Raw genomic sequence first — 25,369 nt, 5'->3', positions numbered from 1 at the left:
AAAGGCATGTTCACGAAGTTCAAGATGCATGACGATCCTTTGTTCTCCAAATTGTTCAAGAAACAGTACTCTTTACGAGTACATCGGGATCACTCTAACTGGCATGAGAATTTTGGCATGATCTTCAAATATTCGATATGCTTACTTGATAATTAAACAATTGATTTACTTCGAAAGGGGAATTCTAATCTTGGAAATATTCTTCCTCTTTTCCCCTCTTATCTTTAATCCATATATTTCGGTATCACCTTTTGAGGTGATTAGATCCCAGTTTTCCTTTTAACAAATATATCTCGCTTGACATTGATTTAGATTCTTACTCAAAACCTCCTCCTCAAGCTTAAAGACACCTCATCATCCCCTCAAATTACAAGATCTTCGCTACTTTCGACATCTGCTCTTACATGACATAAAAGTTTTCTCAAAATGTGCGAATCAATACCATCAGTCACATTATACGGTACCACTCAATTAACAACAACTTTAACAACATCAACCATTATAACTACACAATTATCTCAACAAATAAAACTATTAACAAGTCAAATAATTACAAAAGAAATAATAACTAGTATTATACCTCAAAAAACATTATATTATCCATGTTCTGAAACTGAAATTATAAAACCAAGTTCAACTTCTAAACAACTTTTACAAACTACATTATCTAGTAATTTGAATGAGAATTCAATAGATTTAAATGCTACAGGTCAATTTACAGGTTCTTTACCTACTCAAATTAAATTTACTTCTAAGTCTTCGAGTTTCACTTCATCTTTGGTAAAATCATCAGTAGTGACAAGTAAATCTTCTTCACAATTGACTACTTCAACTTCAACTTTAACGCAATTGCCTTTGATTACTTCTTCTAGATCAGATAACGTTACAAATGTAAATTCGTCCGCTGAGGAGTCAAATACAACTACAAAAAGCAATGCAGGTACTATAGCTGGAGGTGTTATAGGAGGAATATTCGCTTTGATAATCTTTATAATACTTTTGATGTGTTGTCAAAAACGTCGAGCTAGAAGGAGAATAAAAGGTGGAAGTTGGAGAGATAGTAGCATAACACCCTTCCATGGTGGACAAAGTGGTAATGATTATTGGGAAAAAAGATTTAGAGAGATAGAATCTGCTAATTCTAGTAGAGGTAATGAATTAGGAACAAATAGAATAAATGAAACGGAAAAAGGAGATTGGGATAGTCAAACTAGTAAAAAGTTAAGGGTGAGTTCACCGGATCTCTGAAAGTCGTAATATCATAAAACAGTAATTCATGTGGCTAATCTACCGTTCGATATACCTTTTTCATCTGTCTTATCTTGGTCTCATCTTTGTTCCACTTTCAACCAAATAGCTAACCCTCGACCTTGGATCAAAAGATTTACCTTCCCGACCACCTTCTAGACTTTCAATGATTTCATCATTTTTCGGAGGTAGGATGACACCTACACCAAATATCACTTCATCTTTTCATCATTCACGTAATGGATCAACACCTACATTACGTTCAACAATGCCTAAAACGAGTAAAAATAGATTCAGCTTTAATCCTTTTAAACGTAATAATAATACCAATAATAACTATTATTATTACAACAAAAATCAATTTAATAATCATAATCAAGATTTTAATAAAAGTCAAATCTCTTTACCTAAACAAAATCATCAACATAATAGATCAATTTCTTCACCTTGGATACAAGAAGATTCTAAATCATTTAAATCAGGTAGTGGAACAAATTCAAATGGAATTAAATCTGCTGGATATTCAAATTCAATTAAATCACCAAAAGCAAGACCATCTTTAGAAGATAATCTTAATATAAATAGAAATACTTCTGTAAAATTGAATAATAATAATAATAATAATAATAATAATGTTGATAAAAGAAGATCACAAAATACTTTTGGAAAAAAATTATCTTCATTTGATTTACCAATTACAAAAGAAGAAGAAAAAGAATTATCTCGAAATTCTGAAAATAATGTGGTAGAAATTAATCGTAATGAAATGATCAATGTTAATAATTGGAATTATCAAACTCAAAATAATAATTTACAATTACCAAGACAAGCTGCTATGGCTGTTAATAGTATAAATTCCGCCAATGGTAGTGGTTTGAATCCAATTAGAGAAGGTAAGGTGATTGAAAGTCCAACTGAAGAAGAAATTGAAGAAAGAAGAAATATGGAATGGATAAGACATTCTAATTTTCAAAGTGATCATGGTGAAGGAACAGAAACATTAGATTTAACAAATGAAGAAAAATTAAAAGAATTAAATAAACAATTAGGTTTAGATGATTTAAATGAATTATCAGATAATTCTATAATAAATTACAATTTTCAAAATTTAGATAATTCAAATTTAAATGGATTACAAACTCAACCTAAAACTTATCTTGGATTTAATCAAGTCAATGATTTTATAGGTAATACACCTCCACAACTTGGTGTAATAGGTACATATACATCATTATCATCAAATTCACATTTATCAAATATTTCAAGTATAACTTCTTTACCACCTACAAAGAAAAATTATAATTCAGGTATATCATCTTCTTCTTTTATTCCTTTTGTTCCTCTACCTAAATTAGGTCAAACAATCAATAATAATAATAATAACAATCATTTATCTGGAATTTCTTCAAATGGTTCAAATAATTTACCTTTTATACCTCCTATAAGAGGTGGTCATGGTTCTATATCAGGATCAGGAATTTCAAATAATATACCTTCTACAATACTTCCAAGAGGATATTTATCAGGTTTATCTTCTGCATATTCAAATTCATATTCAAATTCATATAATAATAATCAAAAGAATTTAAAACCAAGATCACCTGATTCAATTTCAATTCCATCTGATATTATAATTGATTCACCTCCAAAAATGTATCAAACAGGTGTGAATTTACAAAATAATAAAAATAATAATGACTCGAATTGTTTGAATCGTTATAATTCTCAATCTACTATTTCAAGTTATTCTAATCATCCTGTATCACCTTATTCATCTCAACCTTCTTTTGGAGTATCAAGACCAAATTCACAATTATCAGATACTAATATAACTGGAAATAGAAATACAAGAATTTTGACTATTTATAAGGTTGAAAAAGAAAGAAATTCTCGTAAAGCTTTTATATATTCATCACCTTCAAAAAGAAGGTCAAGTTTAAATAATTTAAAAAGAACATACAGTGGAAAATTAATTAATACTAGAGATTCTTTACCTCCTCCTTTACCTAATCAAAATAGGAAATCTGCATTTGATGATGCAGATGAAGAAGCGTTAGGTTTAAGTTTCAATAACAATAATCGAATCCCAATATCTAATCATACTTTAAAAAATTCTTCACCACCACCAAATTCATTTGTATTTAATAATGATAATTTAATTAGAAGATCATTAAAAAATCAAAGAGAATCAAAAGGTAAATATGTACCTACAATTAGATTAAGTCAAAGAGCTTTAACTCCAAGTTTTTGGATTGATGAAGAATTATTAGCTAGATTTGCTAATAATGATGATGATGATGATGATAATGGAAATGATAATACTTTTGTTACTTCGAGTACAGATGGAGGTAGTACTATTAAACCTTTAAAAAGAAAATCAAAATCATTAAGATCTTTGGAAGAAAACCATGAGGCTATGAATTTAGATAATAGTCAAGAGTACGAAATTGAACATAACAAAAATGTTCAACTTGAAAGACAAAGTATAGCTACTATAAGACATCAACCATCGATGACTGTCACTCGGATAAATAAGGAAGAAAAATCCTCATTACCTGCTTATAGCACAACACCTAGACGAAATAGTCATGCAAGTATGTCTATAAGTTCTAAGGACGAATATTCATCTAGCACGATGATCTACCAAAACGAAAATAATCTTTCAAGATCAGATTCGAATATTAAATTGAAAGCAAATAAAGATGAAGCCTCAATTTCATATTCACCAATACCGAATATCACTCCCCCGAACAGTTCGAGTGTTCAACCAGATAATTTGAATCTTAATCCAAGTTCATTAACACCTAAACCTGAACCAAAAAAACAAGAAAGAAAACAAGAAAAAGGTAAAGGTAAACAAAAAGAAATTGAAATTGAAAAAGAAATTCAAGATGAAAATGAGAATGAAATATTATCACCAAATACACCAACTAATAAATTAAATTTATTAAATCCTTGTTTTCCTAAACTACCTATATCACCAACAAATACATCATCATCATCATCATTAATATCTGATTGTTCTTCTTCAAAATTATCAAATAACTGGGAATTTCAAAATAATAATAATATTAATCAAAATTTTAGATTTTCAATCAAACAACGTAAAAAAAAATCTTAAATCAAATTATCTGAATTGACCATTCCTCAATTAACCTTTTATTTCATTAGATAATATTCCTTCGAACGCAACTCCTAAATCTTCAATTGTGGTATTAAAAGAGAATTTAAATGAGATTGATATGAACATAAAATAACAAAGAACGAAATTAGCTTATGAAGATGCTGATTTGAAGAGGTATTCTGTTTATCGTACATCAAATGTAACTTTCCAGAGTAATAATATATTATTTGTACAAAGACGATGCATAATTTCAAATGTTGATTTCATAGATATAAACTACTTTAACGATCAATTACAATTTTATATTGAAAAGCACTTAACTAATCTCCTTCTTTAACCCTATAAGAAATACTAAAATTGCCTATTTACGAATATAGTTGTAGTTTCAGCTAAAGTTCCAGGTTTAGTAGATACAATTTCAATTTTACTTTCAATTTTTGAAGTTGAAATATGTAAAGTCCATTTCATTCCTTTTGGTTTTTCACCTTGTTTTACTCCTATACTTTCATTATTATTATTATTATTATTGTATATGAATCTAGGTAATGATCCTTGATTTCCATTTATACGTAATGATAATTCAGGTGTAAGTACAGGTACAGGTACAGGTCCAATTGTACTATCTTCATTATCATTATGATTATCATTCCCATTTCCATTTGATATTGTTTTACCCTCATTTTCTGAATGTGATGAGATTGGTGAATCATCAATATAAGCTATTAATTCTATTTCACTTGTATTTGATTTTAAGATTATCGCGTGTGTTACGAGTCCTCTTGAATTCTTAAGCCGAATGGTTTGTCTTGAAGAAATGTTCGAAGCCGAGGAAAAGGTAAAGTCGATATGCTTGATAGTAGGAATAGGTGGTTTTGGTTTTTCCACCTTGATAGGTTTGTTTTGAGTCTGATTTTGTATCTGAACATGAGATTGACTAGGGGTCTGATGATTCGCATGAGGTGTTTGATGGATATGGATTTGAGCTGGACTGGACATAGAAGTCTGCTGTAAGATTTGCTGGGATGGTATTGGACTTGGCTGTTGCTGAGGATGTTGAGCAGGAGAATAAGGTGTATGCGGCTGAGGTGTAGGCGGGAGTCCAGGTACTTGCCCCCTTTTCCTCGCCTCATTCGTAGCTAGCATCGTTCGATACATGTTCACAGCCAAGGGTGATAATGACTGTACCCAGGCTTGTCTTTCATATGGAGGATATCTCTCTAGCGTAGCTACTATCTCTTCGGTGACGACTCCTGGCGGTAGAGCCGGAAGATAAGCTCGATGTCCTTGGATTCCGGGAATAGGTGGCTGAGGTGACCTTGATGGTCCAGCAGAATATGGTGTCAAGCCTGGACTGGGAGCGGACGTAGGGATAGGGAAGGGCAGAGGCATTGGTCCGCCAACTGGTGAATGAGAATAGGCAGGCTGAGGATGAGAGTAAGTCGGGGTAGATATATGATGAATCCGAGTAGGTACAGGCGCTGTGGAAGATGGTCGTGGTGGACGTGTCTGTCTATGAAGGGTTTGATGCCAATGTAGCACCTCCTATCATCGGTGTATACGAGATTTTCAGCGCTGATTCGGACAAAATTCTGTGATATCAATACAACTTACCCGAATTTGCTGAGCGTCTCTGTACACCTCGCTCCCATCTTCGTTATATTGCATGCCATTTTTGACCATCAATTCGATATCATCTGCGAACTCTTGGAAAGACTCGTATCTTCTACCAACTTGTTTACTCTACGTCACTAGCATCAGCATCTGCCGTTCACCAGAATGGTCAACACGGTGGGCCTCACCTCGATTTCTTCTAGCGATATAGGATGCCTGATTGTCGTATAATAGTCTGGAAAGTCCTTGCGCGACGGTAATTTGGAGAAGATTCCAGCGATCTCCCTTCCACTCCCACTAGATCGGTGACATCAGCGATGTGTCCGTAGGAAATGAAGGGAAAAGACAGCTCACTCCCTAGCTTTAGCCTCCTTGATAGCCCTCAATACGGGCTTGATTAACTTATACACACTTGGCCCGTCCTTCATGTAAGCTCCTCTCCTTCGTACTCTCTTAATCTTTGTTGGTACTCCCGAAGTATTTCCAGTCGTTGTAATGTCCTCCATTTCGATGTCACCTTCTGGATCAACCTCACCTTCCGCATCAACTTCTTCATCTTCGCCCTCTGCATCCCCTTCCCCTTCTACCTCTGCTCCAACCTCGACCGAAGTCGCTGATGTTGGCTGAACATGCGAAGTAGATCCCACATCATGCTCTCCCTCAGAATCAGATTCTTCCTTTACCCTATCTGGGTTAAGCACATCGGCGTAATATACACGAGTCATTTTCTGAACAAGGTTCGCTCATCAGCTTGAGCGTAACGGGTGTTAGGTAGGAGACAGAACTTACGTGAAGCTTCTTGGCATATTGAAAAATTAAAGAATCTTTTACGTTGTCTGGCAGGTAGTTATATTATTTCAGCCCTCTCTCTCTGTTGTGATTGTATATCTATAGCGATGACTCACATCGTTTAGCATTATTGAATATTTGTCCTAGATCAGCACAAACATCTTTCAAACTCTGATATTCTGATGCATCCAGTTTCTGGTGTACTATTTCTAAACTCATCGGATGCTTGATAGTCTCATAATAATCCGGTAAAGCTCTCTACAAATGATTAAATAAGCATAAGAATTCGTTCCTTTCGATTTTTCGGGTAAAATAGTATGAATTTATCTTTACTCACTTTGTTAGGTAATTTGATAAAAGGTTGAGCAATATTTTCACCACTATCAATGAGAGAAAGTCAAGTAATGCTCATACATACGGCGCTCAAAAATCATCACTTACTCGGATGATTTTGATTCCATAATCTTCCTATAAATCACATATCCTAATTCCTTCGCTTTCACTGGATCCTTTGAAGAATCCTTATCCTCCACTATTGGATGGGGATTATGCTCTGGTTCTTGAGATGTAGTTCTCCTCCTTTTGGATCTTCCACCTTCTACATTCAAGATTAAAGCTGGATTAACATCTAATCTCTTCTTTCTTATCTTTTCAGTTGTCATACCATCTTCCGACGCGTTCCCTTTACTTGGTGATTCTGCTTTGATCGCTGATGAAGATGAAGGAGCATCTCTACGTGATGATCTCCGGGATGTTTCCACCGTCTCACTCGACATACTGCTAATATATTAGTCTCAGATCTGAATATATGTTGTATGCCGGAAAAACAAGTAATTGGTATTTGATCTGTAATGTTAATAAAATACGCGTTATGTTGATGCATTATTCTGTGGTTCTTGTGATGTTGGCTAATTCAGATTCAGGGTAATTAATCGAGTCCTAGTAGTATATCCTAATTTGTTTACAAAATACTACTAATTACTACTCGCGCGCTCGGATCATCTTGCATAATTTCCATCTCAAATTCAAAATCAAAGATCAATGCTCCTATCTGATAGTACAATCTTAGTTTCAAATCAACCCTATTGCCATAAAGGGGCATCCTTGAGAAATCTTACTAAATCTTTATCGCGTAGATCCCGCTCTTCGAGCTGTACAAACTCGGTCGACCAGCTACATTTACAAGACAGACTCGTCACGATTGATCAAATGACAACCCATCCAACTTCCAAATCATGACTACATCTTCTCCTTCGCCTTCCTCAGCTTCATTAGGGTTGTTCATTCAACCCGCATGCCTTCAACACAAGTACATCCGACATTCAAATTCTTCACACATATTCGAGAGACCAGAGAGGTTACGTGCTGTTCTATTAGGTGTGGCAGCTGCTGTAGCCAGATTAGAATCACTTGATTCATCGCCTTTCAATGAAATCTCTATAACACCTCCATCAGGCTCCACTGCGGACGATCTTTCGGGATTACTTTCCTCTTTATCGATTGCTTCTTCATCTTCATCCAACATAACTACTCATCTTGATATTGTGCCTCCTCCACCTATACCGAGTCTACCAGGTTCTATATTACTACATCATCCAGCTGTCCAGCTCGCTCATTCGCCAGCACCTGAAGCACCATTTCCATACCTCGGAACTGGTTCTTCTTCAGCCATAACGGGAGAAATCCCGTCATCGGACTATTTGAAAAATCTTGTAAAATGGGCTAGTGAAGCGATAGATAAGATAAAAGAGACTGGATGTGAAATACCACCGGATCTAGGGTTGAATCCTGGTGATCTGTATTTGGGCCCAGGTAGTATAGTAGCTATAGAAGGTGCTGTGAGTCTATCCTGAACTTTTGCACCATAGATAGATCATCTTCAACTGACGAAGAAAATAGATACAAACTGTCTGTCAAGCTGTTGATCACGTCGTATCTTCTCGCACAACCCCATCAATTACTCCCCCCTCAAACCCTCAAATACCCTCCACTCCTCCGACTCAGACGAATCATAACGAACGCTATTTCTCTACTCCTCCTCAAGTATCTACATCTTTTTCTCCTAGTCCGTCATTCAGCAAAGCATTCTGCGCTATCAGACCACCCGGGCATCATTGCGGAGAAGACTTACCATCTGGGTAAGCCGGAATTCCTTGGAAATGTACCTTTCAGCTAACAAGGTGGTCATTAGATTTTGTTATGTCAACAATGTCGTAGTAGGAGCTATGCATGGTTTGTTCTGATTCTGATAACGGTGAAAATGCAGTAAGGCTGACATTCATCACAGCATATTTGCAACATGATATCGATCGAGCGATAATCATAGATTTTGACCTACATCATGGTAAGCTTTCTTAACGATGCGTACCAGGAATATTAGCTTAGACTTACTGTGAGGTATTAGGGAATGGTACGCAAGCGCTAGTCATGCCTTTGAACGCTGCGGCACATGCAGAAGAGCTGCAAGTCAAAGCTGGTAAGCCTCAGCTAATGATAGGCAAAGACGGGAGGAAAAGAAGGGGTTGGAAAGGGTTTTATGGGTCTGTACATGATATTGTATGTCGAGCCCTCTTGCGACTTTACATTGTCGATACTGACGCGATCCCGTCAATGTAGTATAGCTATCCTTGCGAGGTAAGCTTTCTCAAAGAATCTTCATTAGCACGTGAATTGTCAGCTTACCAAACTGATCTAGGATGGAGATGTAGATCTGATTAAAGACGCATCTATAAGCTTAGCAGCCCACGGACAATATATGTGAGCTATTTTTCTCTCGCGTCTGTTCCAATATTTGCGATAGCTCATCCTCACGAATGACCAGCGAGAACATCCATCTTCAACCATATGAGGATGAAGCAGATTTCTACGCTCGTATATATCCCTTGTACCTCGCACTTCTCAATAAAGCAAGAGTCTATATGGAAGAAACACAGGCAGAACCGTCAAGAACAATTGTTTTCATAAGTGCCGGCTTCGATGCCTGTGAGCACGAACATCAAGGGATGCAACGACATGATCGACGAGTTCCCGTGAGTATGCCAATTGTGCTTAGTCAGGTTGTCATGAAGCTCATTCATTATGCTGGAACAAAGACTTCCTTCTATTCTAGATATACAAAGGACATTGCTGCTTTTGCGGATAGGCATACAGAAGGCAAGATCGTTTCGGTGCTTGAGGGTGGATATAGTGATAGAGCCTTGACTAGTGCAGCAATGGGTCACATAATAGGTATGAAAGGTAATTTACCTGAAGGGTGCGATACCTGGTGGACAGAACAGGAACTCGTCAATGTGAGTAAAGGTCACTTTTTTCGCTCCGTTGAGTTTCGGATGTGCTGATTGTGGAGTTTGAAGATCGAAAAAGCCACGAAGAAACGTCGAACGGGTAAACTTGCGCCTTTTCCTACCGAATTCTCATCTCATCCCCACTTACAACGGACTCATACCTTATTAGGTCACTTTGAAGGTGGCTCGAATGGAATCGATTCTGCCGTTCCTTCAGTACAAAGTACACCTTTACCTAGCGCTAGAATGATTCTAAGGGATAGACGTAAACCTGAAGATATAGCTTTACCTCCAAGTGCAGATAATACACCCGTTGCTCCTAGGTTAAGAGCGGTCAGAGGTAGAGGAGGAGGACCAAGTAACGTTAATACCCCTACACGAGTTCAGAAGGATACCTCTCTACCATATACGTCAACAACTCCTACGCAAATAAGCAAAACTATGAAAGCTACTACACCAGGAGCCAGAAATAAAAGTTTAAAAGTTGAAGATGTACCGCTGTCCACTTCGCGCTCTGAGGGATCTATAGATAGAATACTCAAGAGTGATACGGGCGTACAAGATGTTCTGAGAGGATTGGAGAGTGTCAAAATTGAAGATGCACCCTCTATTCCCAATTCAGCAACTATCAAGTATCAAAATCATGATCCGATCTCACCGAATCTCAAGCCCGCTGAACATTTTACCACACAAACCGAAACAGTATCGTCGCTAGCTAGTCTAGAATTCGGATCTGATCACACACGTCCTCCTCTTCCAACACAAAATTCGATACCGAAAATTATCTTACGTATACCTCGACTACCACAAGCTCCAACGAGTACTACTTCAGGACAATCACATTCGTCCTCGCAAAACACGAATATCCAAAAACTACCGGATTCTCATGCGCATCAATCATCTGATCTTGTAAATTCCATATATCCTGCTCTACCATCAACCACTCCTACTCAAATACGAACCGATGATAGGTCATCTTATCGTGAGAGCTCTACTTCGACTGAAGGTGAATCAACTGAAGGAGAATATCATACTGCTACAAGTGGTGGAGAGAGCCCTTTTCCAGTAAAAAAAGAGCCGTGATTTGATTTGATAGGATGAAAGATAAAGCGATGAACGATGAATCTGTATGAGTTGTATGTATGTCATGAATGAAATCGATACATTGGGGTATATGAAATGCTAGGTATTTATATATTGAAGAGTATATGTAATATCGTATCTTGATAAATGACAACCAATGACAATCAATGAATCTGAATATTTAAAATCACAAATTTGGATCTTGTATATAAGTATTTTTTTCCAACTAATGATATTTCATACAATAATCAGTATTAATTTCAATTTGTTTATTTCTTTTTACTTTTTATTTAATGTAAGACATTGAAAAATAAAAAAACTCTAAAAAAAAACTCACTTCATCTTGTAATAATTCTTTAATTTCATCTACATATTCCCTTTTAATTATTAAATGAGTTTCATCAACTATTTTTCAGAGGAAAAACCAAATAAGTATTTGAAAAAAAGAAAAAAGAAATCAAATCAGTTCGGAATTCTATTTCAACTCAAAAATAACAAATCACTTACCATCACGTATCATAAATTTATAAAGGCCTTCACGAGATGAATCAAGATGTAATAAAATTTGTTTTGCTGCTGAATCACTAGAAATTACAAATTATATAAATTAATCTTAAATTATTCTTAAAACATTTTATTCTTGACGTTTTTTCTTTTTTTTGGAAGAAAAGAAAAGGATCCAATTCATTCAAATTTTAAAATATATTTAAAAAGGATAGAGATTTAAATTTAAAACTTACCATGTTACTAATACACCTGAAGTCATTTTTACTGCATAAGCATCACCATAAGCTGAACTCATCTTGAAGAGTGTATTTTGTACGAACTACGTCGAGATAAGGAGAACTTGACTAGATTAGAGCTAGATTAAAATTGATAATATTGAAAGACTTGGATGAACTATATCATCTAAAGATCGTCATTGTAAATGTATTTACATCGTCTAGATCCGGAGATCCCTAACTTAAGGTACGTAGGTCTACTGTCACGTGATTTAATCTCCTCTTTACATGGAATCAAGTTCAACTACAAGATGACACGACATGCTATATTCAATGCATAAATACATGCTAATGATACTGTAGGTTTTCAAAGGCTACTACGAGGAGTGTGACAGGCCTACTCATTTATTCCGGAAATCCACCCGGCATTCCACCATCTTCATGTCCTTCATTCTGTGCCACACCACCAACACCTCCACCATTAACGACATCTCCAGCCATTTGTAATAACTAATAAAACCATATCAAATTAGCTTTCAAGCTCTTCAACATGGCAAAAAGCTGAAAATACACTAACACCTTGTAAAACATGATCAAGTTGATCTCTAGGATAATTTCGATTTTCTATTCTACCTATTGTATTTCTCCATAAATCTTCTATACGTTCTCTATAATTTTCAGGATTTCTTTGTGCAATATTAAAAACTTGATTAATTAAATCCATCATCAAACCTCCATCTCTTCCATTTCCATTTCCATTTCCATTTCTTGTTGTTGAATTAGTAGATCTTAATCCTGAAAAATAAGAATTATCATAAATACTAGTTGATGTTGTAGGAGGTAAAGGATCAAATGAATTAAAATTTTTGGAACTTATTGAAGTTGGTAAAAAACCTAAAAAATTTGTTGATTCTGAACATAAAATATGTCGACAAATGTATATTGGTACATCAATTTCTTCATCTAATGGATCACGAGGTGATTGAATTAAAGCTAAAGCATCATCTCTTGCTTCTTTTGCTGAAGTTTCATTAAGTTTTGGTATTGCTTCTGCTACTTGTTTAGAGAACCATTTGATTCGCTTTTCATCTTTCCATAATGCTTCTGAACGCGATACGTAAATATGTGCTAAAAGATGAATTACATTTGTAGGTGTATCACTGGAGGACAAGAACATTAGTTGAGGTGCTCTTGTGCGTATTGAACGAACGCTAGCTCACCTATATCCAGCTTCAACTTGCAATAAAGGATTACTCCTCGCTCCTTCAGGTAGACTCGCGCCAATCTTATCCGCCAATAAGGTAACTACTTGAGGGAAATCCGTTATCGCTTCTTGTAATGCTCCATCGCTCCTCGTATGATCCTAAGATACCGTATTAGCGGTTCCTCGCTTGACAGTCAAGGGAAGAGCTTACCTTGCTCTTGCTGCTTTCTTCCTCTTGCCGTAAAGCTAAAGCCTTGGCGTAAGCCATACCAGGATATGCATACCAATTGGCAGCTGCAGGAGAAGTATCGCCTTGCTCCAGCATCGATAAAAGCCATGGTCCGTTATTCGATTTGACAGAAAGGAAATCAAGCCAGAATACAGCACCATGAGGATCACCCTAATCGTCATGGAGACTTTGTTAGCCACAATATCGATCGACTACACAAAACACCTAGCTATACTTACTTCGGGATCCAAAGCATACAATAATTTAGCAAAATTAAAGGTTGTCACCCAACATCCCCTCCTTCCCAAATACCTATCAAGCAGGATCAGCCGGAGTCTAGATTATATGGACAACTCGACTGACGATATTATACGATGCAAAGCAGTGAACATTGGTCTATTCTCTACTCTGTCAAAGTCCAACCTTGATGCTCCCGTCGAGACGCTAAAAGAAGGCATAAGACATCGATCGAAAGCATATAGCGCTCGTTCCGCAAAATCCGATGCAGCACCGATGTCTACCGTTACCATAAGTAAAGATCCCAATAGTGATGAGAACTGAACTCACCAGACTGAAGCCTATATACCTCGCTCATCTGCAATAAAGTATCTACATGCCAAGGATAAACTTGTAGAAGAGCCATCAATTCATTCGGGTCTGTCGATCATAGGTTATCTGCCCATCCGATATGTGCTGATAATTAGCAGAGACTCACCATGAGACTTTACAGCACCCATGAATTGCCTCTGGATTTCCCTCCATGGTCCAGTATGCTCAAAGGTAAACCATTTTTCACCTTTATCTATCCTTTCCCTCCCTCTTCTTTCGTATAATTCTTCGACCTCGTTGTCTAACATCTCTCGCATGACAAGCCCTGCTAAAGAAGTAGCAGGCGGATAAGTGGGTTTGGGTTTTGATATTGTATACCGTAATTTCTGTGACACTCCAGGTCGATGACGGTTTGATCCGGACGTTGCTGATGATGCAATCTGAACGTGTCAAGACTTGTAAGCTTCGATTTCATGTCATTTAGTCCTGAGATTGGTCGTACCACTTTTGATCCGAAGAAACGTCTCAATTCTGCATCCGCATCTAAATTCTTTGGATCGACTGATAAAAGATTTCTGAAGACGTAAATTGGTTAGATGTGGCCCGTCTGCATCTATATTAGACAAGCTTACCTGAAAGCCATAGCTGATCTAGTCTCGGTTGAATCTACTGCTCGTGATGGGCCAGCTTCAGATAATTGGTTTTCACCGTACCTGTTATCAACAAGATCAGCTAGTCGTCCTTGCGGAAGTCCTTTACAACTCTCATTACATACTGTAATTTCAACTCTGCCAATGCTCTATCAACTTCATCCATTCCTGCAAATGGATCTGATTTCTTCTTCTTCTTCTTCCCTCCTTTCGAAGGTGTCCCTGTATCCGGTGTTGCCGGCGTACTGCTTTCTTCCTTCAAAGCCGAAGCGGCGGTCTTCTTCTTCTTATTCTTCTTTTTCTTGCTCTATGTATAAGGTCAGCTCAAGTTTTAATTACTCCCAAGAAAGCTAACAGTAATCTCACTTTTTTCGCAGGAGCCAAAGGAGTATCTTCCTCTTCCTCCTCTTCGTCTTCTACATCATCTTCATCTCCTTCAAGCTATATTTCATTTATGAGTCGCTTGCCTCGTCTCGACTATTCAACTTACAGCTGCAAATGCATTGACGGGCGCACTACCTCCTTTTTCCTCCACCTCCTCATCTTGTTCTTCTTCACTTTCGTTTTCAGCTGGAGCAATCGGAGTAGCAGCTTTTAAAGCTTCTAGCTCTTCTAGCTCCCTTTGCTGTCTCTTGTTCAATCGCTTCGACATCTCACTCTAAAATCCTGTAGTCGTTGTTGATGATTTTTGACGAAGTAGACAAAGTAAAACAATCCAACGATAAAAAAGTTAAATGTATGCCGTCAATTCTCCACAACGTCATTGATTTTGTCCTTATAATCGGATCCGATGCGAAGATAGCGGTCTTCTCCGCTAAACGATTAGTTGTCAGATCATGCCGTTATCATGTTGACAACCTTTATTTATATCGACAGCGATGCTTTATTGATGTAATATTTACTATATACTTCCCAATCCAAAACCGAGTCGAGAAGAGACAGATCTAAAGAATAGTCGAGTCTCAGATTACTCCTAGTATACATCGCCGCTGAAAGGAGTAAGTTGCTGCGATAGAAGACTTGGACGTATTTGCGATTTGAGAGGCGTTAGTAGATCTCAGTCAATGAAATGCATCCTGGGGAACGGACACTTCTCCGCTGATGGGATACATTTAGTCTGGCGTTGTTATACATCAGTTCTTTGCTTACCCCTAAGGTGTTTTGAGATAAACCTATCTATACCCTCGATTAGTTGCAGCTAAGCGGTATACTCCGCCAATCTTGAAAATGGGGAAAAACTCATAAAATGCCACTGAGGATTTAAGAGTAATTTGACAAAACTCCGCTAAACTCCGTTTGGAGTTTGATTTAACTCCGTTCAATTGGTTTTTCAATATTATGTATGGTGAGATGTGCTTTTACTATGGTGATTCCCTGTAATTCGACAATTCTTTGCTACTCTGGACTGAGAGTGCTCTGACTGGCTCAGTTTCTACCCTTCGACGCTATCAATATAACTGTTTTCGACGTTTATATATTACCTTTTTCCTTATCCCTCAAAACATCCAAAATGGCCGAACAAACTCAAAGTGCCTTCCAAAAGCAACCCATCTTCCAAAACGCCAAATCCAGAGGTGCGTTATAGTCTTTTCCATCATCCAACAAGTTTAAGGAAATAAGGATTAGGAGGATGATTAATGAGAATGGGAAATGCTGACTTGATGTTCTTCTTTTCTTGCCTCGCTTTGCATCCCTTCTCTCCGACAACGACAATACATTCTTCGTATGATCTTTTGGAATGCTCATTCGATGGATTATACTATATTCGACAAATTGATATCATGGAATTGGAAAATTTATTAATTGATGGAATCTCGGTCAAATTGTGTTCTTGGCATGATCGTGTTGGGTTTGGAAAACAATAGGTGGAAAGAGGGTTAACGCTAAGACCAAGAGATGGTACAAAGATGTTGGACTTGGATTCAAGACCCCAACTGGTGAGTTGGGTTATGCTGTCGATTTTCAATGGCATGTTAGTGGTGCACCTGTTTGTGAGAGAAAGAAGACCTTTGCAGGTCATATCTCTCATTGATAATCAGAGCACGCTATCAAAGCCGCCATGCCATGGTTGAGTGTATTGCTAATTGTTATTTGGAAAACTTTGCAGAGGCCATCAACGGTACTTACATTGACAAGAAATGTCCTTTCACCGGTGACGTTTCTATCAGAGGAAGGATTTTAACTGGTACTGTTCACTCTACCAAGATGACCAACACCATTATCATCCGAAGAGAATACTTGCACTTCATCCCTAAATACCGACGATACGAAAAACGACACAAGAACCTTGCTGCCCATTGTTCTCCAGCTTTCCGAGTTGAACAAGGTGACCAAGTTACCGTTGGTGAGTGTCTATATTAAAATTTGGAAAAGAAGTATACGAATGAATGATTTGACTGATTGTATTGAATGTGTTCATAGGACAATGTCGACCTCTCTCCAAAACCGTCCGATTCAACGTTCTCCGAGTATCCAAGAACAAGGCTGCTAAGGGTTTCGCTAAATTCTAAGATGCTATTATGGGTTTGAGGGAGCAATGTATACTTTGATGCATAGCATTATCACGAATTAGCGTATGATCTGGGTTCAGAATGCGAATGCTACTATCGATACATGGGGGAATACCGGTATCTTTGAAGTATTAGATGGAGAGACAACATTATCTGGATTTGTTTCGTCTAAGTTCGGTCAGAACACCGTTGTATCTCCTTTCGTTTTAAGGCAGTTGCAGTGACAGCATTATCAGTTTCAGAATCTTCGAACGCACGTTGCAATGACAGTGAGATGCTGTATAGTGACAATGATATTTGGTGTAGGATGAACCTCCACTTAAACCGTCCACTACGTTGGCGTTCCCTTGGATGACAATGCCTTGTTCTTCATTTATTGCATCGTTCATATTGTGCTTGAATTTGACTTCTTGCGTAAGATGATGCCAAATGAGTCTGTCAGAGCGTACACCACTCCTGGCATCACTAACTGCTGAAGCAGGACCAAGTCATGTCGTAAAATCGCCAACAACGAAAGTTGAACCGGACTTGACGTTAGAAGAAGAAGCAAATCAACTGATATCTCATCTCAAATCCTCTTCATCCACCACATCCACATCTACAACTTCAGCATGCGGTCAAGCGGAATTGGCGATTCACTTATATGCTTTATACTTGTTAAATCCACTTAAGGATATTAAGCGAATTTCAATTAGATCTAGAATAGCGGATTCTGAAATAGGAAGGAGAGTTAGGGAGAGATTAAATGATAAGATTGAAGACCTGTTAGATCATGGATGCGGCTACGAGTCTCATGAGAATGAGCAAGTACAGGAAAATGACGATGAAGATTTGCAAGTGACATTTTGGAAAAGGTGGAAAGTCAAGAAAGGTGATGATAAATGGCTTAATGGTATGTTCACCCCATTTGACCTCTCCGTCAGAAGACTATCACTGACTAGGTTGTTGTGTGACATAGCTGTCGATTTACTTGTACCTCCTTATATCACACATACACCTTCGTCATTCTTATCTCATCCCACTGTACGCTATGTTCTCAATAACACATGGTCTTACGGATCAGCTACTACCAGCACCAATAATAGCTTGACCGCCTCCAGGTGGTTTAGAAAGATAGGGCGTATTGTTGCTCCCTCGTACGTGCATATCACAGATAGATCATACTATTAAAACCGACCGCAGCTGACACTGTGGCTGTATAGACGGTTACATCTCTTGCACCTTTTGTCATTCCTGATACTCTACGGCTTAAGCTTGAGCATAGCTTTATTCCCTAAGGGCAAGATTTCGCCTTACGACCTGGAGAATAGCGGTCCGAAGTTCAGTTTCAAAGAGGTCTGGTGGTTAATATGTGCCGGATCCAGCTTGCTAAACGTATGTGCCTCCCTACAGATCGCAACATGTTAGTTCCAATAGCTAACATACAGATAATACAGTCATTTCGTCCTTCAACTCCGGCACTGCAGCGAGTCCTCCTTTTACCCATATATTTGACATTCCTTCTATCGCTATTTCCCTCATTTCATCAAATATCATACAGCATGCTGTTACTGTCAATACCAACGTTGACATTCTCCCTTGTCCTCCCCAGGGCTCCTTCTATACCAATCCTTGTTAAAGGGTTATTACCTCTTTCTATACTTCTTCGACGAATCCTTATTCGAACAATCAAATCAGCAGGATTAATCATGCCTTTAGTGCTTGGCTTATTCTTATTATTCAGTTGGTCAATGAATGGAGATATATTCAGGGGATTTTATCATTTCAGCCAGATTTTACTGTCTTCTACATCACTTCCCACAACCACCGATAATGTTGATCGAAGCTCAAATTGGACCTTTGTTGAAGATATTTCAATCGAAGAAGAACCAATAGAAGTTGGTATATCACCTTTTCAAGCTCGTTTAATGATATTCATCACTCTTTCAATACTATTCATATTCTCTATCATACTATCAGCGGCTAGAGCAACGATGATACCACGTGAGAATTGGGATGAAGAAATTGCGAAACGTTGGAAAGGAGCTATAAAAGAAGGTGATTATTGGGAAAAAGAATATGGATTAGTAGTTGCTAGACAAGCTAGACAGGCATTTACAAGTGCAGTGAAGCAATATAAATGGGAGACATTGACAAACGATGATCGTAATAGATCAAGTGATAGCCATGCTGAAGAAGCCGATGGACAGCTCTTGGAAAACTCTGGTTTGGAAGATTATGATCTTCTCAAAGGACCGAGATTACCTTCACCTCTAAATCTCATCACCCTGCCTTTAGATTTATTGGTCTTGATTACTTCACAAAGCTTTCAGTATAAAGTAAGATACACAATATATCTTATTAACATTAGTGTAGCAGGACTCCTTTGTTTACCATTTCATGTAGTATCAGGATTGGTGGATCGTTCTTTTTCAGTATAATCTTACGTCATGTAGCAATTGACCTGATATGCCTGTATATGCAGTGGCTCCGTTGCGTAGCCGATGAATGAGATTGTAGCGATAGAGTGCCAGCAACCGAGTATGGCTGTGTTTCATGGATATCCTTCAGCGGCAAAGCAAGTAGTCGTTTCGTTACTTCGGACGTATATTAGATAACCATTTAGCCCGTATTAAATATTTTCGAACTGAAGAATAATAGGTATTTATATTCCGAGACTATGTATCAATGGTAAAGTCGAACAATGTCTTTCTTTCATTCTGAGAAACATGGCTTATTTCGGCATGAGGAGTATACATTGATGACGAAGTGATGCATAATTGAGCGATTTAGGCCGATTCCAACATTCCCACCTTCTTCAATACAAGGAAGTACACCCAAGCCGAAATATTGGGATGTCGTTCCTGGTTACCGGATTTTCCGGATTTTCAGGGCCATCTAAAAAAGAACAATAGACAATTAACTCTAATTTTTTTACTGGGAGAGAAATTGCCCGAATTTGGAATTGATGGTCGTTGTTCTCCCCTCGTCGGGTTTGACTGCAACGGACGACATTTCGACTGAGACATAGTCGGAAGATGATCATGCTGTTCTCTTTGTTCTTATGCTTTCTGCGAGCCAACGTGGGGGATTAGGCATCGCGACTTCCAGGCTATTCCACGTTACCCCTGTTAACGGCCAATAGTAAGTCAAATCCGGATGTAACCGCTACCACATTCCGACCTCTTGTCCCTAACTGACGAGACATTCATAATACACGCTGTGAGAGCGGAGTATTTCATCATGAAAAGATTTACGATCGATATAATTGAGGAACGAATAAGGTGAAAACGTGATGGGATTTATACCCTTCTTTCATCTTCGATCTGAGAGAACCGAGGTGACGGAGAGTATAGGACAGATGTTCCAGCTTCTCGGTCAAGGTAAATTCCGATCCGATTGAAACCTATGCATCATGCGTTAAACTTGCGAGAATTAATCCATGTTCTTTTGTTCTAGTGCACTTTATAGAAGAGTATCTTTTTGTTATTCTTGGCGAATTACGTTAATTATGTCATATGGCTTTTTTTCTCCGTACTTTTTGCTTTTCTTCGTAGACTATTAAGCGTAAATTCTGACTTCCACTTGTAGAATGAACAAAGGTCTGTGCTATTCACATGAAGATAGACAACAAGCAGAAAGACGTTTTCGGATACTTGTTCGTTTGATCAATGGTATGACCTTGTGAAAGTGAGACATTCTCCAACAATCATATACCTGGTGCTCCTACCGCTTTTTCTTCAGAAAGAAGACAAAGAACATGTATAAGTCAGTGGCGTCGATCACAATAGATTTTCTCTTCGGTATTTCATTCTTTGTTTCGGACAAATATGGAATACCATTGTTTTGGTTGGAAAGAATTTTTCGAGATGATTTAGCTTATTGTGTAAATGAAAGAACGACTATATATAATTAACTAGTTTCACCGAGACATCTTGTACATCCACATAATTAATTTGTTTTTGATCGTACCTTGTTTGATTATAACCCTATTACTACCATAACGACAACCTGAAAATCCAAACATGATCGTGACCACCCTCATCGCGGCCATCATGCTGGCTCGTAGTATCCAAGCGGCAACATACGTAGGCTGTTTGCCTTCAGCTTCTATCCCGTCTGCCTCAACCTCGGAATCCGGTGTATCACTAGATGAATGTTTTGTAAGTTATGGTTTCCGGTCCATGCGATCATGGCTCTTGCTGATAAGACTCCAGACTTTCTGTGATTCAAGCACATATGCGTTTTACGAAGCCGGATCTTCGCAATGTACTTGTGGTTCCTCTGCTGGATCATCAACCAACTATGTTACTTCCCAGGATTCCAGTGGAGCATGTGCGGCAGATGAAGTCTCAGTGCGTATAACGCCTCCTGTCCAGCTCAGAGCATGCTGACCCAGATAACAGACTTGGCTCTTGCATACCGCTTTCAGCTTTTCGGGGTGTTACACATCAACAGGAAGTGAGACCACGATGCGAACTACTTTCCCTAATTCGCCAGAAGCATGCTTTACCGCTTGTGCAAGCTACGGCGGTGCAGCTTTCAGTCCTATGGGAGGAATGTACATCTGTCAATGTGCGATCGACATCACCGGTACAGACCCTCGGACATGTCCATCAGGAGCTGGAGAAGCGGGATTCTATCTGTACTCCCAGGCTATCGAGCCCGAACCCACCGCTGGTAACGCTAGAAGAGCGCTGAGGGATAGACGAAAGCGAGCCCAGATGATGAAGCACCAATATTGCCCAGCAGGCTTGACTGCTTGTGTAGTCGGGTCAGACCAAGAGAGCTTCGAGGTACGTCCTCATCACATTGGGAAAAATGCTGAGATAGATGCTGATAGAATTGACTATATCAGTGTGTTGATGTCCAATCTGATCTTGAGTCATGCGGAGGTTGCATGAACGGCCTCTATGGTTCCAGGACAAGCAATTCCTCATCAACAGGAACGGAGTGAGTCTTGCTACGTCCAGCGTCTTCCATCGAAAATCCTTACTTACAATAGACTTGCAGGTGTTCTGCCCTTCCCAACGTAGCTATGGGCGGTGTTACCTGTACTCGAGGTCAATGCGAGATTTCAGCCTGTAAATATGGCTACACCTTAGTAGACAATCAATGTGTCAGAATGTTTTGATGTTGCCCGATAATAGACCCCATTTAGATATAGACTCATAGATTATTTCATCGTTCAGACTTCATAGCATACGCAGAGCGTCCCTCATTAGCATTTCATCAGTATTATTGTATAATACCTTCAACCTTTTATGATTAGCATTTTGTAACGATTCAAACATGATTTATGAACCGCATTTCCAGCTTCCAGTCGTGGTTGATACCTTCATGCGAGATCTCAAACATGACTGTAGTTCAAAATACCTCTGAGTCGATGGTAAGCTACTCGATCAGATTATAGACAGCTTGACACAGACTATCTCTGAAGTGCAGTTAAGAGTTGGTCATTGGATATTGACGTATCGGTTCCGGTACTACATAAACAATCCGATTTTGATTCCGTTCAAAGTTGTTATCAATCTTCGGATCCGAGGGTATCATTATGACGTCTATAAATTCAGATCAACTTTATCTAAAATTCCCATTAATGCAAAATCGTCCTGTTCAACAACAATTCAAACGGGCAAAAGTTGCTCTTTACTACCTCTTGTAGATAAACAAAACCACTACTGAGTATCATTTAAGAGAATACAAAGAAAAATACTCCGACACCATGGCAACGATGCATGTACCAAGGCGTAAAGCACAATCAGGTAAACATAAAAGACAAAAATTACTTGATAAAAGAGCTTTAAAAAGAGGAGAATTAACAATTGAAGAACATTCAAATGGATTATATCAATTAAATGAAAAATATGGTAGAGTTAGAACATTACCTTCAAAATCAGGTGGTGTAAATCCAAATTCAAGTTCAATTAAATTAAAATCAAGATTTTATGGATTATCTTCTGATTATTTAGATAAAACAAGAAATTTATCTTTTGAATATATACTTGAAAGACCTTTATCTTTTGAAAGTTCAATTTTTCCATTAGAAATTTTAACTGAAAGAGATATTGAAGGAAAACTTGAATGTCCTATTAGACCTAAATTTAAAATTGGACAAACTAAAAAAGAAGTTGAACGTAATGAAGAAGGTTATTTTAAAAAATGGTTAATAAATACAAATGAAATTATGAGAGAATATATTGATTCACAAGAAGAAGATGAAATTTGGCCTAGAGGTCCAACTTGGTATGAAACTAATTTGGAAGTTTGGAGACAATTGTAAGTTATTATTCAATCAGTATAACTATGAATTAAGAGAGAAAGCTTAAATGATATGTTGTTTTAATTGTGTTCAGATGGAGAGTTACCGAATCGTCAAATATCCTATTGTTACTTCTTGATTCCCGATGTCCCCTTTTACACTGTCCGCCGTCATTACGATCTTACTTGCAGAATTTGAAATCACAAAAAGAGATAATATTGATATTGACGAAATCGGATTTGGTCGATCCAGCTGCTTTAGAAGGATGGCGAGATTGGGTGAGAAGTTGGTGGGGTCAAGAAGGTGTGCAGGTTGTCAGTGTTCGTGCATACAATGTTGAACTTTTGAATGGTAGTGAGTGATCATCTGCCTTACGTATTGTCATTAGGTTTGGATTTGGGTCTGAGCTGATACAATCTCCTCGTAGGCGGAAAAGTAAGACATAGACCGGATATACCACAAGATTCTCTGGAAGAATTGATTATAGCACTTCAAACTGCTCACGATCGTTTATTACAACCACCTGAATGGGCAAAGAGCAATCCCGAAAAACTAAAAGATTGGAAACCCAGCGTTCGTGCTTCCGTAGATTGGTCGTCGCTGATTCACGAGGAATATCCCTTTGATATCGCTACTTCACAAGCCAACCAAGAAAACACTTCGGACGGTCAAACTGAGATAGATGCACCCTCAAGCTCTACCGTTCGAGATCCGGCTCAAGAACCTCTCACAATTGGTTTGATAGGTCAACCGAATGTAGGCAAATCATCTTTGTTGAATGCCTTGCTAGGTGAACAGAAGGTCAAAGCGAGTCGCACTCCAGGTAAAGTAAGTTGAATCTTGCAGCTTGTACTCATGAGTAATTTAGATGAAGCTGACATACTACTTGATAGACAAAGCATTTCCAAACAATGTTCTGGGGGTCTAAGAAGGAAGTACGTTTTGTCGATTGTCCAGGATTAGTATGCCCTTCTTTGGTAGGCCTGGAAATACAAGCATTAGCAGCTAGTGAGTGAACTGAACTTGGATCTCTTTCTCGCCCGGCTTGTAACGAGGGTAATGTCGACTGATTACACCCTGTATAGCCATACCGATATCGCAAATTGCATCGTTGCCAGCCTGTATAACCTTTTGCGCTCAACATTTACCACTTGAAACCATTTTCAAAATTCCTTATGAAGTTGTAGAAGGTGATTTTGATCCTTATGCTGGAAAAAGGACATATAGAGATTCAAAACTCGCTGAAGCTGAAAGAATGAAAGTTGAAGAAGAAAAGAAAAAGGAAAAATGGACAGCTGGGAAAATTATGGAAGGTAGAGCTCATGATAGGGGTTATCGTAAGTCCAGCTTTTAATTGCAGTTCAAATTTTTGGTATGAAGAAGTTGATACAGAATATCTATAATAGTTACTGCACAAAGTGGAAGACCTGATATAAATAGAGCTGCAAATGGAAGTAAGTTCAATTTTATTTCAAATCATTTGATAAAAAAGTAAATAACTGATACGTTTTGTTTGAAAATAGTTATGAGATTATTAGCTGATGGTAAGATAAAATGGGGTTTTAATCCACCTGGAATGAAAGGTAAAGAAGGTAAAGGTATTTGGTTAGAAAATGATAATACATCAATATATGAAGATGAGAAGGTAGAAGAACATAATGAAGATCATGAAGATAATACAATTAGTGAAGATGAATTCGATGATAATGATGTATCTGAGGATTTGTCTCAAGATGATCAGGAGGAAGATGAACATGAATTATCGGAAGATGAAGAAGAAGAAGAAGAAGGACAAGAAAAACCAATGAAGAATGATAAGATTGTTAGTAAAGTTGGAGGATTTTTCGATGCGCTTGGTATAGATGATGATGATGATAATGATGATGATGAGGAGGAGGAGGAGGAAGATGAGAAAGAGAAAGAGGAGAAAGAGAAAGATGAAGTTAAATTTTCAGATGAAAACAAAAAATAATTACCAATCGCACCGCGCAAAATAAATACCTCAGCATAATATTCCCATCATTCATCTACCGTCACATATTTTGCTTTTTAGCCATTTGTACATTAACTAGCATTATCGTTGTAGAAGGATCAATGTAACGCAATGCAAGTTTCACAATGTTCA

The 25,369-nt window shown here is 37.9% G+C and overlaps 9 protein-coding genes across 9 annotated transcripts; 6 read left to right on the top strand and 3 right to left on the bottom strand.

Moving 5' to 3' along the window:
- Nucleotides 1-426: 426 nt before the first annotated feature.
- I206_106502 (uncharacterized protein) lies at nt 427-4,369 on the top strand (the record flags this gene model as incomplete). The annotated part of the gene is made up of 2 exons (XM_019159001.1): nt 427-1,227; nt 1,358-4,369. The coding sequence occupies 2 exons, from the start codon at nt 427-429 to the stop codon at nt 4,367-4,369; spliced, it is 3,813 nt and encodes a 1,270-aa protein (XP_019008139.1).
- A 354-nt stretch (nt 4,370-4,723) lies between these two features.
- Nucleotides 4,724-7,548, bottom strand: I206_106501 (uncharacterized protein; the record flags this gene model as incomplete). Its single annotated transcript, XM_070203329.1, has 8 exons — nt 4,724-5,914; nt 5,984-6,112; nt 6,172-6,280; nt 6,338-6,711; nt 6,773-6,819; nt 6,889-7,030; nt 7,110-7,152; nt 7,214-7,548. The coding sequence occupies 8 exons, from the start codon at nt 7,546-7,548 to the stop codon at nt 4,724-4,726; spliced, it is 2,370 nt and encodes a 789-aa protein (XP_070059430.1).
- A 459-nt stretch (nt 7,549-8,007) lies between these two features.
- I206_106500 (uncharacterized protein) lies at nt 8,008-11,139 on the top strand (the record flags this gene model as incomplete). Its single annotated transcript, XM_019158999.1, has 10 exons — nt 8,008-8,610; nt 8,672-8,910; nt 8,964-9,004; nt 9,060-9,116; nt 9,177-9,328; nt 9,389-9,406; nt 9,468-9,529; nt 9,594-9,801; nt 9,865-10,062; nt 10,126-11,139. 10 exons carry the CDS (start codon nt 8,008-8,010, stop codon nt 11,137-11,139), a joined length of 2,592 nt encoding a protein of 863 aa, XP_019008137.1.
- Nucleotides 11,140-11,326: 187 nt separating this feature from the next.
- Nucleotides 11,327-11,941, bottom strand: I206_106499 (uncharacterized protein; the record flags this gene model as incomplete). Its single annotated transcript, XM_019158998.1, has 4 exons — nt 11,327-11,365; nt 11,477-11,544; nt 11,647-11,723; nt 11,880-11,941. 4 exons carry the CDS (start codon nt 11,939-11,941, stop codon nt 11,327-11,329), a joined length of 246 nt encoding a protein of 81 aa, XP_019008136.1.
- Nucleotides 11,942-12,266: 325 nt separating this feature from the next.
- Nucleotides 12,267-15,145, bottom strand: I206_106498 (uncharacterized protein; the record flags this gene model as incomplete). Its single annotated transcript, XM_019158997.1, has 13 exons — nt 12,267-12,371; nt 12,439-13,021; nt 13,082-13,224; nt 13,277-13,465; nt 13,534-13,606; nt 13,658-13,811; nt 13,862-13,951; nt 14,010-14,283; nt 14,346-14,418; nt 14,476-14,556; nt 14,619-14,800; nt 14,860-14,934; nt 14,984-15,145. 13 exons carry the CDS (start codon nt 15,143-15,145, stop codon nt 12,267-12,269), a joined length of 2,184 nt encoding a protein of 727 aa, XP_019008135.1.
- Nucleotides 15,146-16,003: 858 nt separating this feature from the next.
- I206_106497 (40S ribosomal protein S11) lies at nt 16,004-17,003 on the top strand (the record flags this gene model as incomplete). The annotated part of the gene is made up of 4 exons (XM_070203328.1): nt 16,004-16,067; nt 16,359-16,430; nt 16,601-16,837; nt 16,915-17,003. The coding sequence occupies 4 exons, from the start codon at nt 16,004-16,006 to the stop codon at nt 17,001-17,003; spliced, it is 462 nt and encodes a 153-aa protein (XP_070059429.1).
- Nucleotides 17,004-17,432: 429 nt separating this feature from the next.
- Nucleotides 17,433-19,423, top strand: I206_106496 (uncharacterized protein; the record flags this gene model as incomplete). The annotated part of the gene is made up of 4 exons (XM_019158995.1): nt 17,433-17,895; nt 17,962-18,139; nt 18,206-18,377; nt 18,440-19,423. The coding sequence occupies 4 exons, from the start codon at nt 17,433-17,435 to the stop codon at nt 19,421-19,423; spliced, it is 1,797 nt and encodes a 598-aa protein (XP_019008133.1).
- A 1,584-nt stretch (nt 19,424-21,007) lies between these two features.
- I206_106495 (uncharacterized protein) lies at nt 21,008-22,116 on the top strand (the record flags this gene model as incomplete). Its single annotated transcript, XM_019158994.1, has 5 exons — nt 21,008-21,145; nt 21,200-21,337; nt 21,389-21,778; nt 21,841-21,935; nt 21,996-22,116. The coding sequence occupies 5 exons, from the start codon at nt 21,008-21,010 to the stop codon at nt 22,114-22,116; spliced, it is 882 nt and encodes a 293-aa protein (XP_019008132.1).
- A 591-nt stretch (nt 22,117-22,707) lies between these two features.
- I206_106494 (uncharacterized protein) lies at nt 22,708-25,216 on the top strand (the record flags this gene model as incomplete). Its single annotated transcript, XM_070203327.1, has 7 exons — nt 22,708-23,261; nt 23,339-23,595; nt 23,672-24,072; nt 24,138-24,252; nt 24,330-24,581; nt 24,651-24,698; nt 24,768-25,216. The coding sequence occupies 7 exons, from the start codon at nt 22,708-22,710 to the stop codon at nt 25,214-25,216; spliced, it is 2,076 nt and encodes a 691-aa protein (XP_070059428.1).
- Nucleotides 25,217-25,369: the final 153 nt, after the last annotated feature.

The sequence above is a fragment of the Kwoniella pini genome, chromosome 9 (genome assembly GCF_000512605.2).
Source record: "Kwoniella pini CBS 10737 chromosome 9, complete sequence".
Taxonomy (NCBI): Eukaryota; Fungi; Basidiomycota; class Tremellomycetes; order Tremellales; family Cryptococcaceae; genus Kwoniella; species Kwoniella pini.
Note: the sequence above shows the minus strand (reverse complement) of the source record. Positions and strands in the feature narration are given on the sequence as shown.